This window comes from Mustela lutreola, chromosome 1 (genome assembly GCF_030435805.1).
Source record: "Mustela lutreola isolate mMusLut2 chromosome 1, mMusLut2.pri, whole genome shotgun sequence".
Classification (NCBI taxonomy): Eukaryota; Metazoa; Chordata; class Mammalia; order Carnivora; family Mustelidae; genus Mustela; species Mustela lutreola.
In genome coordinates, this window is record NC_081290.1 from 232,286,619 (window position 1) to 232,305,971 (window position 19,353).

Sequence of the window (19,353 nt, forward strand, 5' to 3'; positions counted from 1 at the left end):
TAGGATTGTGATGAATCTGTGGGTTAGTTTGAAGACAGTTGATATTTTAACAATGTTGAGTCTTCATTATTTATCCATTAACATAATACCTCTACACTTACTTGGTCTTTAATTTTGCTCAGCAGTATTTTGTAAATTTCAGTATATAGGTCTTACACTTCTCTTTTTCAGACTTAATTATTTTATAGGTTTGGGTGCTATTGTAAATGGTTTTTTCTTTTAATTTCCAATTGATCATTGCTAACACATGAAAATGTGATTTTTTGCATATTGATCTTGTATCCTGCAACTCTACTGAATTCATTTATTAGTTATCATAGCTTTTTTGTAGATTTTCTGTGTAATCATATTACCTACATATTAAGACATTTTTACTGCTTCCTTTTTTCCCCTACTGTAACAACTAGAACCTCTAGTACAATGCTGAATCAAAGCGGTGAGAGCTGACAGATGTCCTTGCCTTGTTTCTGCACTTAGGGAGAAAGCATTCAGTCTTTCATCATTAAGCGTGATGTTAACAGTAGGGTTTTTTTAGATGCCCTTTACCATGTTGAGGAGTTTCCTCTATTCCTATTCAGTTTGCTGATAGCAATGAATGTTGGATCTTGTCGAATGATTTTTCTCTTCAATTTGCTTATATGACAGATTGCATTGATAATTTTTCAGCTATTAAACCAACTTTGGATTACTAATAAACTCCACTTGAATCATGATATATTACCCTTTATGTATTTAGAGGAATTGATTTGTCAAAATTTCCATAAGCATTTTTGTATTTCTATTCATGGCAGATACTAGTCTATAATTTTCTTTTCTTTCTCTTGTAATGTTTGTCTTACAATGATTTGAAAAGTATTCCTTCCCCTTCTATTTTCTGGAAGCTTAATGTAAAATCGTGTAGTATTTTTTTCTTCCTTAAATATTTGCTGTAATTCATCAGAGTAGTTATCTGGGCCTAGTTTTCTTTGTGGAAGTTTTTTTGTTTCTTTTTTGTTTTTAACAAAAAACTCAATTTCTTTAGTAGATATAGGGTTATTCAGCATATTCTTGAGTGGACTTTGGTCATTTGTGTCTTTCTAGGAGTCTGTCCATTCTAAGTTGGCCAACTTTATTGAAATAAAATGTTTATAATATTCCTTTAATATTTGGTTATCTAAAGAATCTGTAGTGTGGCATCACTTCTCATTCTTTCTATTTGTGTCTTTACTTTTTTCCTGCTCATTCTGCTAGAGGTTTATCCATTTGATGGATCTCCATAAAGAAACAGCTTTTAACTTCATTAAGTTTTTTCTTTCACTGTTGTTGTTTTTCTGTTCTCTGTTGTATTGATTCCTGCTCTGTTTTTTAACCTTTATTCCAATTCATTTGGATTTAAATAGTTGTTTCCTAAGTTGAAATTATTTCGCATCCCCCAGGGATCCTTGTCCTTCAGTGCATGAGGTCCAGGGTTCATATATTTTGAGCAGTTCTTTAGTTGTTTCTGAAAGGAGTTTACATCTGGTCCTTGATACTGCATCTTATCTGGAAGCAGAAATCTATGTTGCTGATATTTTCAACATCACCCTTTATAGCCTCCTTGTGTTGTATTTGGAATGATGTTCAATGTGATCACTTCTCTGTCCAAATGAAGTTCAGAGGTTCTTCTAGTCAGTTATAAGGAGCTGCCTTCCTCTATATTGAATATCACCAGATTCTTTATGTAATTTCTTCTTTCCTCATCAAAAAAAAAAAAAAGAAGAAGAATGATTTATTAAGTACATTCTATATATCCAGCATGTGTTATGGGTTTAAATATGTTACCTCATTTAATCGTTATGATAACCCTATGAAGGAGTACTTTTCTTCATTATGAGATAAGGTAATTGAAGTTGAGAAGTTAAATAATTTGCCTGAGGTCACAACAGTAAATGGTATAGTCAGCATTCAGACTCAAGTCTGTCAGAGCCAAGGACCCAGTATTGCTTTCTAGCCTCATTATAGTTCCATAAAGTTGATGAAACCCTTCAGAGGTTATTTTGCTGAGTCCAAACAGAAGGCTACTAATAGCAACTCTGAAAGCTTTTTCTTTTTCTTTTTCTTTTTTTTTAAGATTTTATTTATTGGGGCGCCTGGGTGGCTCAGTGGGTTAAGCCGCTGCCTTCGGCTCAGGTCATGATCTCAGGGTCCTGGGATCGAGTCCCGCATCGGGCTCTCTGCTCGGCAGGGAGCCTGCTTCCTTCCCTTCCTCTCTCTCTGCCTACTTGTGATCTCTCACTGTCAAATAAATAAATAAAATCTTTTAAAAAAAAATAAATAAATAAAAATAAAAAAAAAAAAAAAAAGATTTTATTTATTTATTTGACAGACAGAGATCACAAGTAGGCAGAGGGGCAGGCAGAGAGAGAGGAGAGAAGAGGAAGCAGGCTCCCTGCTAAGCAGAGAGCCCGATGCGGGGCTCGATCCAAGGACCCTGAGACCATGACCTGAGCAGAAGGCAGAGACTTAACCCACTGAGCCACCCAGGTGCCCCCAGAAAGCTTTTTCTTATCTGCGCTTGCAGAGAGCGTAAGCATTTTACAACATCTAAGAAAGGAAAAACATTAGTACAACTAGAAAGAATAGTTTAAATTGAAGTTCTGTCAGGTGACAGGAAGGAAAAGGGCTAAGAGAACTATTGTTAAGAAACAGAGGAAGAATGTGATTTTAGAAATGCTGGGTCAAGAAAACATTGTAACGGTGAAGTTACAGAGGGTGAAAGAGGGAAAAAGCAGAAGTTATTCATCAGTGACATACTTTGGAAAGCTACTGGAGTGATGAAAAAGCACATGGCCCTGACCCCTGTTGCTGTCACTGCAACTTTTCATTCCCTTCCATGAGAATCAAACAATGAACTCAGAAGAAAGGGGGAAAGAAAGGAATGTTTAGTATCAGTGTTGCCAAGAGAAAATGTTTTGGATTGATTCCCAGTGCCACAGCACAGTGCATATTAACATTCCTTATATATTTTTGGAAACATGTTCTGCCCACATTGGCTTTAATTTTAGTTTTTATAGATGTATGGGTGTTTTGTGTTGTTTTGTTGCAGTGCCCAGTTACGGGGTTTTTGTTTTTGTTATTTTTTTTAAATGTCGGTAACCTTTACTAGAATATGAAAGCAGTGTTTTCTAAGTATATGTAAATATGTTTATATTTTATGGAAGTTTCTAGCATGTGATCTTCATCTTTTTTATTTAAAGATTTTATTTATTTATTTGAGAAAAAAGCAGTGAGAGAGAGCATGAGAGAAGAGAAGGTCAGAGGGAGAATCAGACTCCCCAAGGAGCTGGGAGCCTGATGCAGGGCTCAATCCCAGCACTCCGGGATCATGACCTGAGTGAGCCAAAGGCAGTCGCCCAACCAGCTGAGTCATCCAGGTGCCCGATCCTCCTCTTTTATATGACACAATGCCCTTTTGGAAAATGATGGTATCATAGCCTGAAATGATTTGAAAGGTCAAGATTTGAGTCTTCGTCATTGACCAGATTGACCATAGATCAGTGATTTATGATTTTATTTATTTATTTGACAGACAGAGATCACAAGTAGGCAGAGAGGCAGGCAGAGAGAGGGGGGGGGGAGCAGGCCCCCCCCACTGAGCAGAGAGCCCAATTCGGGGCTCGATCCCAGGACCCTGGGATCATGACCTGAGCCGAAGGCAGAGGCTTTAACCCACTGAGCCACCCAGGCGCCCTAGGTGAGTTATTTATAAGATGAGATGCAGATGATTATCTCACTCAACTGTGAAGAAATTCCAAGAATAGTTATAAATGAGAATATTACAAGGGCTCTGAAATGTAGGCAATAGATTTGACAGGAAATAGGTGCCATTTATTCTTTTAGAAAGCTCTATGGAATTGTATTAGGGAACTAGCAGTTAAGAATAGAGTCAGTTTTAAATGTTAATAATTACTCAAGAGAAATCACTTTAATTCGTTAGAAAGTATAATTGAACAATATAGGCAGCCTCTACCTTGCAACTCGCTGAAAGCCAGCAAGTCTTCCCTGACCTTCTCCAAAGGCCCCCCTGCACACTCAGCATTTGGTAGTGGTGGTTTCTCCACTCTCGAGTATGAGCTCATGCAAAACAAAGTGTGTCCTTTGTTTCATGTCTACGAGCCTCACACAGTGTTCAGCTAATTGTAGGGATTTGATATTTCAGTTATTCTATTGTGAGACCTAATTCCGAATATCCAGTCCTTATATCTTTAATGCATGCCTTTGCATGTTTGCACATGGGGAAAAGTAGCTAAGTAAATGCTTATGTGTACCTAGAGACAAAGGAACTCTGCCTGTTTTGTTTCCTGTTGGATTTTTAGTTTAAAAAGTAAGACATGCTGGGCGCCTGGGTGGCTCAGCTGGTTAAGCCTCTGCCTTCCGCTCAGGTCATGATCCCAAGGTCGTGAGATCAAGCCCCACATCAGGCTCTCTGCACAGCGGGGAGCCTGCTTCTTCCTCTCTCTCTGCCTGCCTCTCTGCCTATTTGTGATCTCTCTTTCTCTGTCAAATGAATAAATAAAATTTAAAAAAAAAAAGTAAGACATGCTTATTCTAATAGTTCGGATAGTTTAGAGTTACATAAAAAACAAGTCATCCATCTCTATTCTCCAGTCTTTGTTTTTCTTATTCTGCCCCCCCATCAGATATTGATGTTCACATAAATACTATTTGTACTTTAACATCATGAATAGTACTCTAGGTAAATACATTTTTACAAACAGTTATTGAATATGTGCTGGACGTGAACAATGGAATCATCATATGGGTACAGAACGGTTGCAAGGGTCCCTTGTTTACCCTCATGGCCTTGTGGCTGGAAACATGTGGCCATGTTTCCCAGCATCACAAGAGAATATTGTACCACATATCGCTAGCCTGGAAAGAGATCAAAATTTCAAGTATGTTTTCTACTGAATGTGTATTGCTTTCACACTATCACAAAATTGTAAGTCAAACCATTGTAAGTTGGGGACCATCTGTAAATTACATGAGATGCTCAGCACTTTATTTTTACAAAATAGTCTTTGTATTAGGTGGTTTTGCCCAACTGTAGGCTAATGTAAGTGTTCTACATTTAAGGTAGGCTAGGCTAAGCTATGATGTTTAGTAGGTTAAGTGTATGGAATGCCTTTTCAACTCAGGATATTTTTTGACTTATGATGGGTTTATTTGGCCATAACCCCATTGTAAGTTGAATAAGATCTACAGTCTTGCCTCCTGTTGCTTTTACTTCTCCATAAGAGATTCACAAAAGTGAAGTTGCTAGATCAGGTGGTATGGTAGTTTTTAATTTCAGTAGGCTGATTTTTTTTAAGGACGTATCAGTTTATATTTCTACCAACAATAGAGGAGAGCCTGTTTCTCCAACTTCTTGGTAGCATGAACATTTCCCCATGTGATCAGTTTAAAATGGTAAGAGGCCTTTATTAGTATTTAACAGTGAAAAGAAAAAGGACATTGATAAACATTTCTTATATATTTGAAAGACATTTTACTCTGGTTTTTTTTATGCAACTCTTTATATCGGGGTTGTGAGTTTGAGCCCCACATTGCATGTTGAAAATAAAATCTGCTTTCCGGCAACTTTCCATGCTGCCATAATTGTGCGCAGGAATGTCCTGGCACATGCTCTCAAGAGCAGTAATAATGCTGAAAAGAGGCAAAATGTCAGGTTCTTAGTGGGCCACATTCCAAAGTCATCATCCAGTTTCTCACTGTGATGGTGAAGCCTGGTTACATTGGTGAATTTGAAATCACTGATAATCACAGAGTGGGAAAAACTATTGTGAACCTCATGGGCGGTTAAATAAGTGTGGAGTGATCAGCCCCAGATTTGATGTACAACTGAAAGATCTAGAAAAATGGCCGAAGAACCTGCTTCCAACCTGCCAGTTTGGTTTCATTGTACTGACAACCTCAGCTGCCATCATGAACCATGAAGAAGCAAGACAGAAACACAAGAGGGAAAATCCTGGGATCCTCTTTCTAGGGTTGTAATATATTCATGCAAATAAAGTGCCTCAATGGAAAAAGAAATGAAAGAAAACCTTAGGGGCGCCTGGGTGACTCAGCCGGTTAAGCTTCCAACTCTTGGTTTCAGCTCAGGTCATGATCTCAGGGTTGTGAGATCAAGCCCCGTGTTAGACTCCGTGATGGGTCTAACCTGCTTAAGATTCTCTCTCTCCCTCTGCCACCGCTCCCCACCCCGACCCTGCTCGCTCGCTCTCTCAAAATCTTGAAAAAAAAAAAAAATCTTGTCTTTTCATAACAAGAGAAATGCAAGTGAGAATAGATACTTTTTTCTGTGTATAGTTGAATAAGTAAATTATATTTTGAAATAATCAGGTTTTAAGTGTTTTTTTTCTGCTTTCAACCATTTTTTTGAAGTAAGGAAGCTAGCCATTGACATCTAATTTTCTCTAGCTTAATGCAGATCCTGAAAGAGAGGAAGGAGAAGAGTTTGAAGACAATATGGATGTTTTTGATGACAGCAGTTCCAGCCCTTCTGGCACCTTAAGAAATTATCCACTCACCTGCAAAGTTGTTTATTCCTACAAGGTGTGTATTTCTCTAACCTATTGCTCGTATTAAATTGTGGCAACTCTGAAGACACATGTGACTAAGTCTGCCCAGCCTCTTGTACTGTGCTTACTATAAAATTGGTGTTCAGTTAACATTACAGATAATATAACATAATGATGAACAGTCTAGGCTCTGACATCAGCCTGCCAGGATTAAAATCCGTCCCTGGGTCTCTGTGAGTCTCGGTTTTCCTACCTTATGGGGATAATAGGGCTAGTTTGAAGATTAAGTGAGATAACACTTATACAGCAAAGTACTTAGTACTATGCCTGACATCTAGTAAATTTTCACTAAGGTAATCTTACCCTTATTATCCCGTTGCCTGCTTTGGCACAAGACCCTCCATTAGGATGACTCTCCAAACTGATACTAAAAGAAAATTAATTTACAGAACAGTTTTGTTAAACTTTACTAACCACCTCTTGTTTCCATGGTAAGCAGGGACCTAGATAAATAGATGCCAGAATTTCAAGACTTGATTTGGTGTAATAGTTCTTTTTTTTTAACATATAATGTATTATTTAACATACATATAATGTATAATGTAATGTGAATCATCAGTCTTACACAATTCACAGCACTCTCCGTAGCACATACCCTCCCCAGTGTCCATCACCCAGCCCCCATCCCTTCCCTCCCACCCCTCAGCAGCCCTCAGGTAGTGTGATAGTTCTTCACCTCTCTCACCCCTGTTCTACTTTCACATAAACTTTTTTACTCATAAAAAATAAATTGAGGGCACCTGGGTGGCTCAGTGGGTTAAGCCGCTGCCTTCGGCTCAGGTCATGATCTCAGGGTCCTGGGATCGAGTCCCGCATCGGGCTCTCTGCTCAGCGGGGAGCCTGCTTCCCTCTCTCTCTCTGCCTGCCTCTCTGTCTAATTGTGATTTCTGTCAAATAAATAAATAAAATCTTTAAAAAATAAATAAATAAATAAATAAATAAATAAATAAATTGAGTTTCCCTCCCCTCGTCCAGTCCATCAGCCAGCCTTGTTGACTCTACCTCTAAAACTTATACTGAATCCATTAACTTTTCACCATCTTGGTTTAGGCCATTACTTCAGTTACTGTATTAAAAAAAAAAAAAAAACCATAATTAGCATCCCTTCTACATACTTACCTCCCTCCCAACAGTCCATTGTCCACTTTGCAACCAGAATTATCTTTAACACATAAAGGAGATTATTTTATTCCCTTGCCTGAAAACCTTTTGTAAGTTTTCTGTCACACATAGAAAAACAAACTCTTCCTAGAGTCTATAATGTTCAAATTGATCTGATCCCTGACAGTCTCCTAGCTTCATGCCAGACCAGCCAGACCATTCCCCTAACCAGACCACTCACCACACTTACACTATGGCACTGTGCTTCTTCCTAACTTGACAACTCTGCACTTGCTGCTCCCTCTACCTAGAACCATCTTTCCCCAAATTTTGGTTGGCTGCATACTGTTCTTCATTGAGGCTTAGCTCAAATAGTGTCTCCTCAGGTCTCCCCTGAGAACTTAAATACAAGCCAACTTCTCATTTACTACTCTCTTCCCATTGCCCTTTTCCCTCTTTTATTTACTATATAGCACTTATCACCAGTCAAGCTTAATCTTACTTGTTTTCATATTTCTTTGTTCTGACTCCCCACTAAAGGGCCATAAATCAGAAACTTTGTATCTCTATACCCTGTCATGTGTCTTCAGCAAGCAGGATGGTACCTAGCACACAGCAGGTCCTCAGTAAATAATTGTGGGACAAATAAATGAATGATGTAAGGAAGGCATAAACAAATGAATTGTCCTCTAGCTCCCATGCTGATGGACACCCAGGGCTTAAGGAATAACAGTAGAGGAAGCATCTGGGAGACAGTCTCACTCCCACTGCCCACTGTCCCTGAAAGGCCAAAACATGGCAGTATATACTCTTCAACATCAGACCTTTTAGTTCGACATCCTTTCATTATATACTTAAATCACGAACACTTACCTCTTTTCTAAAAGGGTTGGGGTTTTTTTCCAAAGTAAACCATTTTGATAATCTTTTGAAAATTGCAAGACATCTTCTGAGATTGTTGGAAAGATGTTATAGAGTACAATAATACTAGGGTTGGGAATGTTTTCCCAGCTCACCTCCCAACGTTATATCTACTTTGAAGTTCCAGAATTAAAATTTAAGGTCCTTAAATGGAGAGGAACCCAAGAGTCTGAATGACTATAAATAGCTCACATCCATCCAACATTCCTTCTATCGGCATATGCCAGGCATGTCCCTATCATAAAGCAGACTATAAAAATCTATTTAACTAGTTAATCACTGAACAAACATTTAGTGCCCCAAGTTTCAGGGATGCAGGAATTATTGTGACAAAATTTCTGCCTCCCTCCCCTAGAATGGATAGTCTGGAGGTAAACATTAAGCTGAGAAACATTAAGTAAACATTAAGCTGAAAAATAGAGTATGTATTAAAATATTTATTGTATGGCGATTCACAGACCTGTACCCTTGGGGATAAAAATACATTATATGTTTATTAAAATAAATTAATTAATTAAAATGTGCAAAAAATAAAATTTATAGTAGAGGTTAAAATTGCAAATTTTCCCTGTTATAGGAGAAATTTCATAGATAAGATGGCACTTCAATTAGGCCATGAGTAAGAACTTACTAAATAAAGTGAGAAGGGAAAGAGCCTTTCTAAGCAAAAAGAACAGCGGATACAGGGACCCAGTTTGATGGGCGTCCGGGGTCCTCGGGAAATGTCGCATTCAATAATGGGGGGGCATCAGCTGGAAATAAAGATGTTTACTGTCAGATAGTAAAGGGCCTTATAGACCAGACTGAAGTATGGTTTTTATCCTGACTGGTAGGAACCTTTGGATGTCCTAAAATCAGATTGGCTTTTAAGAAGGTAACCTGGGCCAGGGTATTAGATACTATACAGGACAGATTAGAGAGAAATGAACTGTAAGTCTAGTGATGGTTCCAATAGTCTAGACCTGGAAAGGAGGCCTGGATTAATCTGGTGCAAACAAAGAAAAGTTTTATCTAGGATTAGATTCAGAAGCCTTAAAAATGCTCGTAACCTCTGGCCCTACTAGCACATATCTTAAGGAAATGATCCACAATATAGAAAACAGGTTTTGGATACAAAATGTTCCTTCATCATAGAACCATTTTATAATAGCTCAGAGTTGGCTAGCTAATAAAGGAATAGCTAAATAAGTTAACCATTCATATAATATAGTAATATGCATAAAATATTATGAAGATAACTAAAAATTACATAAATATGAGGTTTTTTTAATGCAAAAAGAAATGTGTTTTGCCAAAAGAATAAGATGCCAGGTTACATGTACCTTAAGATTTCAATTATACATATTTCTAGCTTTTCTATAAGGAAGATGTATTATTTTAATCAGGAAAAAGTACATTGTTTTAAAAGACGATGGGAGATTTAGAGAGAGAGTGGTGGGAATGGAGCACGGGGCTGCTTCTAGAGTTGTGGTTTTCACAGGGATTAGGATTTCAGAAGCAGTGTGAGAGTGTGCATTTCTTTAATAAGCATTTCCTGACCACTTGCTCTCTTTAGTTGGGATACATGAAAAAAATCACATTCCCTGCAGTAACCCTATAAGGGCAAACAACTAAGCAGAGTGCCATGGTAGTTCATGGTAGTTAGGTACACAACAAAAGGAGGAAGAAACCACCAATTCATTGTGGGTGGTCTAGAAAAACATAATAGCTGGGTCTCAAATCATGAGTAATAGTAATAGTTACCATCTGTGAGGTATTGTGTGCCTGGTACCGTATGTATGTTATTCTAAGCTCTTCAGTGACGCAATATGGGAGGTACTATCAACCAACACATTCATTCAACAAATTATTTGAGCACCTTCCATGTTACATCCTGTGCTCTTTTCTTTGCTTGGGGATATGGCACAGATGAATACAGATGAAAAATCTCTGCCTTCACAGAGTATACATTCTAATAGGAATAAAAAAGAAAACTTAGGCTCAGAGAAGTCTTATGGTCACTTGCCCTTGGAAACAGACTGAAGCTGGACTTGAATCCGCAATCATCTAAATCTATTCACCAGATGGGAAAGAGGGAGTGGGGCCTGCTGGAAAGAAGAAACAGCCTTGGAAAAGCATAAAGGCAAGGAATAACGTGTGTTCCAGAGAACAGGGAATGGTGTGTGGGTCCAAAGCATTGAGAGCCCACAGTGACCAAGTTCTGTAGAATCTTGAGATCCTTGCAGAGGACTTGACCTTGTCAAGTGGAAGACTTAGTCACTGTTTGGGGATGATGTGATCAACCTAGCATCCGCTGATATTATATAATAGCACTGAACAACTTGCATGGCCCTCCACGACGTTTTTACAAGGGCAACAGTTTATTTAAAGGTATTCTCATCCTTCCTGCTTTGAAGGATACACACACAGAAGTTCCGTTGTATCGATAACTTTTTTAAGTCTTGCCACAGAATTAGGGAAAATGTCTGTTACACTGTTGCCTTTTGCTGGTGTAGTCAAAGTATAGTGTAGTTTCAGCTTAGCAAAGAAATTCCGTTGGAAAAGCGGTCATGAATCAATGAGCTTTTTTTCCCCTCAGTTTCAAAATCAGGTAATTCTGGTCCTGGAGGATTTGGGTTTGATGAAATATTATAACGCACATGAAATGGGAAATGAGTCAATAAAGTGACCCATTATCTTGCCTTATTTTTGCTTGTGTAACTTGAAGATAATATACACTTGGAGATTGTGATATTTGAAAAACTATGTGGTCTTATAGTTTGGTTCTATAGTTGTAACTAATCTTGGGACTTGGGGAATGCTTTTAAGCCTGTTCACCAGAGAGCCAGAAGATGCCAGCAGGTCTCTCCCTGTTACATGTGACAGCAAGTCTCTTTAGGAAGCACAGCCACACTTTTTCTCTCCAGCCCCTCTGCAGAGCCCCTGAGTGTCTGCTCTGATGCTGCAGTCTCAGGAACAGTACTGGGGTGGCCGGTACTGGTGGATTCCTGCGGTCAGAGATAATGAAACTATCCCAATTAGCAGCTCGTACAGAAGCATCTCAGTGGACCAGCCCAGTCTCCACAGTTAAGCTAGAGCATAAGAAATCCAGATTGTGACCAGTCTCAGTCATTTCCTTCCCAGCCTTCTTCTCTTGGCCATGGTTTATCAGACAGTGATTCCAGATCAGGTGTCGGCACTGCTCAAGCTGTCATCCGGTCCATGTACATAGCTGTTTGCATTTTCACAGTCTGCACCTCCACGCAGCATTCTGTGCACTTCTGATGCCGTGCTTGCTGCCCTGCCTGTGCTTCCCAGATCCTCATGGTTCTCAGCTTATTCATCCCACACTGACCCTCCCATCCTCCCCAGAATGGCAGGATTGTCATTTTGAAGAAATGGAGGCATCAAGAAGTTGAATAACCTAACCACTAGATATGTAAGCTGGAGCCGGAGCCCGGGTCCCCTGCTTCCAGCGGAGTGCTGTGTTCACAGCACCTGATGGCCTCTTGAGGATTCCGTTTCTCCAGTTTTTGTTGTGGCTTTATTTTGTTTTTTTAAAGCAAAACTTCACCTCATTGTGATAGTTTTACAACCCTTAAATTTTTATGTTCAGTATGTTTTTCAAAATCATTTCAGTATTTTGATCCCCAGTTTTTGTTATGACCAGCACACATCTGCTCTTTATCTAACCTTTTTAATTTTGTCCATGACCATCCTACATTGCAGGCTTCTCAACCAGATGAGTTGACCATTGAGGAACATGAGGTGTTAGAAGTGATTGAAGATGGAGATATGGAAGACTGGGTAAAGGTATATTCCTTTGCTCATATCGCCCCTTCTCATGACATTTTTAGGAGTTTGTTTTGGTTCCTGTTTTGCCCTGTCCAGATTGTGTGTGCAAACCTATTTTGTCACATGTCTTTTACTCAGGCTCGAAATAAAGTTGGCCAAGTGGGTTATGTGCCAGAAAAGTACCTACAGTTTCCCACCTCGAACAGTCTACTGAGCATGCTGCAGTCCTTGGCTGCCTTGGACAGTCGGTCACACACATCCAGCAATTCCACGGAGGCCGAGCTCGTTTCAGGCAGCCTCAACGGAGATGCCAGTGGTAAAGACTGAAACAAGGCACTCTTTATTTGGTCACGTTTGGCCTAAGCAGTATTGCCCTGGAGTCAGCCTTCAGTGGGTTAAAAAGCAAAACTTTATCCCTGTTCTGTTTTCTGTTATTTGGTCACATTTATCCTCTACAGTAAAACCCTGAAGTTGATCTTCAGTGAGTAAAAAAATGACCACTGTACTGTCACCCTGTATGATGGTCTTTTAGTTGTCATGTGAGCATAGGGGTGGTTGCAGAAGGAACCCGGCTGTCCACGTCCTTATGCATTTTTCTCCCTCTTGCTACCTAGTCTGTTTCGTGAAAGCACTTTATGACTATGAGGGCCAGACAGATGATGAATTATCCTTTCCTGAGGGAGCAATCATCCGAATCTTGAACAAAGAAAACCAGGATGACGATGGCTTCTGGGAAGGGGAATTCAGTGGGCGGATTGGAGTTTTCCCATCGGTGCTAGTGGAGGAACTTTCAGCCTCAGAAAATGGTGACACTCCGCGGATGAGAGAGATTCAGGTACGTGAGAGGAGAGAAAACTGAATTTAAAGATGTTTAAAGAAAATTGCCCCAGGCGGTGGTTGACCCATGCGGACTGGGGCTACAGTCTCAGCCCCACCTTCCCACTCCAGCCCTCTGGAGGTTTCTGAAAACTGAGTTTGGAAAAGCAGAGACTTACCAGCATGGTTCCTGGGTAATGGCTGTATAACACCTCCATTTGTCCACTTTCTGTGCTCTGAATCAGTTAACCGAAAGGATAAATTGTAAGTGACATACAAAAGAATGGTTTGGTAGAAAGACAGAAATCAGAGAGAGATGTATTGTCTCTGTAGTTAGTTTAGGGAGTGAAAATACTACTCTTTCCATTGCGGGCAGAGCCTGCCTGCCAGTCCTTTTTAGAGGACGGATGAGCCTGCCGGAGCCCCCTTACACTGATGTGGCTCTGTGCTCAGCTCAGCATAGCAAAACTTGACTTCACAGGAAACCCCTAAATCGGGTGGGTCACTGCAGGCCTGGCAGACCCACGACCAGAAGGGACATGTCTCTCCACCTTGTTTGTGTGACATTGTGACCACTTATTTAGTCCAATGTTTACAAAACGTGAGGAAGTCAGAGACAGCCAGTTATTTTATTTTCACAAAAAAATAGAACTTGTCCCCTTTCTTTGTTCTTCACCTGATTTATTGAGTTGACCAAGTTAGTAGATTTTCAGTAGAACTCTAGAGAATGGTTTGACCTGATGACTGTTTACGATAAACTGTAATCAGTAGTGTAATGAGATCTCTGAGGAAAAAGTTAAATGCATCACAAAATCAGGTTTGGGGTTATTATCCTAAGCTCACGTGCTTCTAATGAGGCCGACAAAAATTGTATATAGTTCTATCTGAGCTGCAGAGAAAAGTACTATGTTTGAGTTAGTCAGAGAAGCCAGCTGGCCTCTCCTTCCTGAGGTGTGAGCACTTCGTAGTTTCTCTTTCCTTTGTGGCAGATCTCTCCTTCCCCCAAGCCGCCGGGCTCCCTGCCTCCACTGCCGCTGTATGACCAGCCTCCCAGCAGCCCTTACCCCAGCCCAGATAAGAGGAGCTCCCAGTACTTCCCACGCTCTCCCTCAGCAAATGGTAAGGGTTCTCCTGGCATGGATCTAAATTCATTTTCATTCAGAAATCCACATGTTCACCTGAAGAGCAGACAAATCTGCATTAGCATTCTTATTGCTCAACAACACAAATAAAATGTTCCTTCCCTTAGAAAACAGCTTCCTTGCCGAATCGCCGGGATTTTCACAGGCATCAAGGCATACTCCTGAGACCTCATATGGCAAACTGCGACCTGTAAGTCTCTTATCTGGCAGGGTTACAGAATGCACAGTTTTTCTAAGTTGAAAGCTAAAAACTAATGTCCCCCTGTGGCCCCTATGCTATGCTCATTCCCCCATGCAAGGGTCAGGTGGGTTGGGGACAGTAAAAAGAGCTCTTAAAAATGAAGGCTATAAGGGGTCCCTGTGGGGGGCTCGGTTGGTTAAGCTTAGACCTTTTCACGTTGGCTCAGGTCTTGATCTCATGGGTCAAGGGATTGAGCCCCGTGTCCTTGGACTTCTCACTCAGTAGGGAGTCTGCTTGAGGATTCTGTTCCTCCCACAACTTGTGAATGCGAGGGCTCTTTTTCTCTCTCTCTCTCCAATAAATAAATCTTTAAAAAAAAAAAAAATGAAGGCTATAAAAATCGGCACATCTTAGAAGGTCTAGTCTACACTGGCACTTTTCTCACTGAGCCCTGGTGAGATAGCCATGGAAGTGTATTTAACTACAAGCTCTGTGAGCATCAGAGTGGTCTTACTGTAAAACAAGAACACTTTTTCTTAGCGAGCATTTATTGAAAACCTATTTTCCAGGCTTATATTTGGCCTCTTTTGAGGAACAGAGATGAAATGAGATATACTTCATGCTTTTTGATGTTTAAGAGCTTCTATTCTCAAGGAGAATCTACTCTTACAAATAATCACCTCTACTCACCCTTCACTCCGTGCCATCGACTCCTTCCCCCAACCTCCCTGTGAAATGGCTCCAGGGTCTTAACTTTCCCACACGTACCCAGTGCATTTATTTTCCTTGAACTGCTTATCAGCATTTGACACCATTCCTTGACCCACTCACTTCCTTTGGCTTCGTTCATTCAGACATGTATTGAATGCCTTGTTAAAGACTTTGGCTCTTTATCCTAAGTGTAATAGGAAGCCATTGCAAAGTTGTAAGCAGGACAGTGAAGTGACTGGTTTTGCATTTCTGAAACATTGCTATGGCAACTAAGTGAGAGTGAATGAAAGGTGGCAGAACAAGACATGTGGAGCCATTAGGAGGCTGGAGCAGTGGTCCAAGCAAGAGAAGATGACCGCATAGACTGCTGGGTATGGGTGGGAGTGGGGAGAAGTGGGCCAGTTTGTTCCACAGCCCTTTCCTCATTTGCTTTCTGCTCTCTGGCCCTTTCTTTTTCACTGAACTGTATATGTTTCTCTGCTTCAGCCCATCTCTGCTGATGCTCCTTGGGGTTCTTCCATGGGCTGCTTGTCCTGAAGTCATTAAACTCGCTCTCCCTGTGCCAACTCATCTATTCCCACAGCTTTGATAATCATGCATTTACTGACAACTTCCAGACCTACAACTGTCAATCCAGTCTCTTCCCTGAGCTTCAGCCTTGTGGATATCTCAGTGTATACATACCAGAGCCCCAAACTCAGCAACAATGGATTAGTTGTCCTCCCTCCCAGACGTGCTCCTTCTCTCATATTGTCTGTCTTAGTAAGTGGAACCTCCTTTCTACCACTGCTCTGGCATCACTCCTGATAAGCTCCCTGGCCCTGCCTCCCACAAATAGTCATCACCAAATCCTGCCACATTTACCTTGGAGACAACTGTCCAGTCTTTTTTTCTCTCCACCTCCACCAATGGCTAGGTCAGGCTAACATTAACTCTCACTTGACTACAAGAGCCTCCTTAATTGTCTTCTTACCTATACTCTTGCCCACCAGCCCCCTCTTCTCCAAACTATTATCCCAGTCATCCTTTCATACCTTTGCTACTGCTGTTTAAAACCCACCAAAGCCTCCTTTTTTGCCCACAGAGTAAAGCTCAAATTTCTTAACTTGGCTTTATGAGGCCTCATGACTTCACCCCAGGCCACCTCTCTAGTCTTATCTTGTGCAGCTCTCCTTCCAAGACAGGCTGAAAGATGTTCAGTTCTCCAAGCATTGCTCTCTCTGGGTTCCACTTCCAGGCCTTTGCTTTGGATGAGGCTTTTAGGGCTATGGTGACTCCTAGGCCCAGGAAGCTTTCAGCCGAGGCAAGAACCTGATTTGTGGGTTCCCCATTTCAACAGCACAGCAACTCCTTGGTGTGAAAAATAGTGAGAATTACTTTGGAAGCACATGCTTTCATGGTCAGAGCATTTGAGACCCTTCGGGTGGCCAGGACTGTGGATAAACTGACCTGTTGGGATGTGGATGCTTCAGGCACCGAATCAGGAAGCTGACTGACAATCCATGTATTTGTTTCCTGCTCAGGTCCGGGCAGCTCCCCCTCCACCTACACAGAACCACCGAAGGCCAGCAGAGAAGATTGAGGATGTAGAAATCACACTGGTGTGATGATGGGTTTACCCAGCCATTACTGCTACAATCAAGGCCAGGCTTGGCGTTTGGCCATTCTTGTTCTTTAGGCACCTTTGCATGATGATGACTCTTGAACAGAGCAAAAACAAGGAGGAGCATGGGACTGGGTAGCCTGGTGCACTCCTCCCACGTTTTGAATATTTTGTGCCTTTTTTTGTTGTCATTTTCTATGTCATCTCTCCTACCATAGCACAAAGTCTAGTGGGCCCTAGAAGCAGAGGGGGACAGCCCTCAGGCCTATCAGTGGTCCATTTTTATATGAGACTGGAGACCAGGCCTCATTCGGGGCACGGTCACAGAGAAACTGATCATGGGCACTCGTACAGTATATTACTGTGGCCACAAGGATGTGGCAAAGATCCTCATCTTTCTTCAAGTGGCTTTTGCTTGTCTGATTGAGTTTAATCAGATCATGTTGGCTACATAAGGAACTAGAAAGAGGGATTTCAGGAGAGGCTGGCTCCTCCCCACAGTTAGTCCCCAGACTGAGAAAGTGAAACCTTATTGGAAAAAAAGTGGACTGCCCTGAGTTTATCGCCAGTTGCATTAATGCACATCTCTTCCACAGCTAACAGATTTAAAACAGTAACAGTGTCCTTTGTATTAATATTTACGCCATTCATTTAGTGTTAGTGGAGCTAATATGGAGGGGCTGCACTCATAGCCGATTCTGATCCATCACATAGACTAATAGAAAGGAGGCTGCGGCTGAAGCAGAAATGGAGCTTCCGGATCTGAAATGAGCTGATTTAATGTTCTTTTTGTATTTGGGTATTTTTTCATCTTAATTTTTGCAGCATATATTCTTCTGATCAATATCTTTTGAGTCTGAACCTCTAGATAAATTGGGGACACATGCTTCCCTTGTTGAGCTTCTCTACTGGGGAGGCCCCTCGTGCTGTTTTATTCCCAAGCCCAAGCCCAGCCGGCCAGCCTGCGGCTGCTCCCGACCAGCAGCCAAACCCCACAGAAAGTACAGCTTCCCAGCTCCCCCTGACTCGACATTTCCTTGGGAGGAAGAACCACCTGTGGCTCATGGAGGAAACCAGCTGCCCGTGCAGAAGGACTAAAGGATGGCACACAAGTGCAGACTGACAAGTTCTCCCTATCACCAGGAGAGCCGAGGAAGCGTTCTCCACAGGCTGGCGAGCTCGCAGTGGCAAGTGGCCCAGGGGAGGTCTCTGTGGGCACTCCACCCCCTGTGGAAGATAGGGAGAGCTGAACCCAGCGACGAGGGAGTTTTTGCAGTTGCTTTTTTTTTTTTCTTAAGAAATCAAATTTGCAGGATTCAGTCTAAAAGTTGTATTATGCTTTGAAAACTCCATCCCTCCTAAGAATCTTTTAAAACTTGAAATGCTTGCCAAATGTCCCCATGGGATTTTTGACCAAAAGTCAGGTTATAGCTGGAGAAATCTTCAGTTAGTCGTTTGATCACTTCAGTGACAGTACCCAGTGACGAGTCTTCTCTGTGATTTGGGGTTTTTATTTTGTTTTTTGCATTTCTTAACCTGTTGATCTATTTGAGGTCTTTTTGTGTTTATCAAACTTATTCTTAAGTTTAAAAAAGAAATGAAAAGGGTGGCTTTTTTAAGATTTTAAAGTTCTCTGTCATGTTAAAAATCTTCAAAGCACTTTAAACAATCCTCCAAGTGCTTAAATCAGGCAGTTCTCGCTACCCAGTCTTGTCTTCTCTCTTTAGCTAGCCAAATTGTCCTTGAATCTGGATTTTCCACATTCTCAGAGAGTCATTTGAAATCTTTTGTTATATTTTAAAATATTTTTTGGAAGAGCTGCTAATTTTATTTAAAAAAAAAAAAAAACAAAAGTTGTAAAAATATGCCTCCTTTTTAAACAGAACCCCTCCCTCCAGGACATATAATCCAGCATCACAGTGCACAGGGCCAGGCTCGGAGGGAGTGCCTCTGTGCAGATGTGCTTTCTTTACAGTGGCTGTAAAAAGTTTGTATTTATTATGTATAAAATGTTGAATAATAAAAAAAAAAAAAGAAATTCAGTTTTCTAAGTTTTCCATATAAAAAAAATTTGAGTAAATAGACCTTTCCAAACAGACAATGCTTTTTATAAAGACATTCCTAGGCCTTCCTTTTTTAAACCATAAAACAGATCAAGAGGAAATAAATTCCCAGTCAACGGCCGAGTCCCTCTGGCTGCCACAGCCACATTTGAGGGCCAGGGCTCAGTCTGTTTAGGGAAGGACCCCACGGTTCTCTTCTTCGCAGAGCTGGGTATGTACAATATGCATTCTTCCAGATATTTTCTGTGCATAAAACTTATACACATACACATTGCCTTCCTATATACATGGGATTATATAATTAGATTTCCCTCATTCTGTTTGAAGGCTCTCTTCTATTCCATGGTTTGGATGTATCATAATTTAAGCCTGCTATAGTGATGGATGTTTAGATTGTCTCCATCCATTTGCCATTAGCAAGTGGAAAACAACATCTTGGTAC

The 19,353-nt window shown here is 40.9% G+C and overlaps 1 protein-coding gene across 2 annotated transcripts in view; it reads left to right on the top strand.

Moving 5' to 3' along the window:
• The window catches only part of FCHSD2 (FCH and double SH3 domains 2), a 288,812-nt gene extending 269,926 nt beyond the window's left edge, over positions 1-18,886 (top strand). For both annotated transcript variants that reach the window (XM_059133356.1, XM_059133365.1), the window contains 7 exons: positions 6,439-6,573; positions 12,330-12,413; positions 12,534-12,711; positions 13,010-13,230; positions 14,201-14,330; positions 14,461-14,543; positions 16,769-18,886. In XM_059133356.1, coding sequence (XP_058989339.1) covers positions 6,439-6,573; positions 12,330-12,413; positions 12,534-12,711; positions 13,010-13,230; positions 14,201-14,330; positions 14,461-14,543; positions 16,769-16,852 — 915 coding nt within the window. In that variant the 3' untranslated portion in view covers positions 16,853-18,886. The remainder of the gene's footprint in view (positions 1-6,438; positions 6,574-12,329; positions 12,414-12,533; positions 12,712-13,009; positions 13,231-14,200; positions 14,331-14,460; positions 14,544-16,768) is intronic.
• Positions 18,887-19,353: the final 467 nt, after the last annotated feature.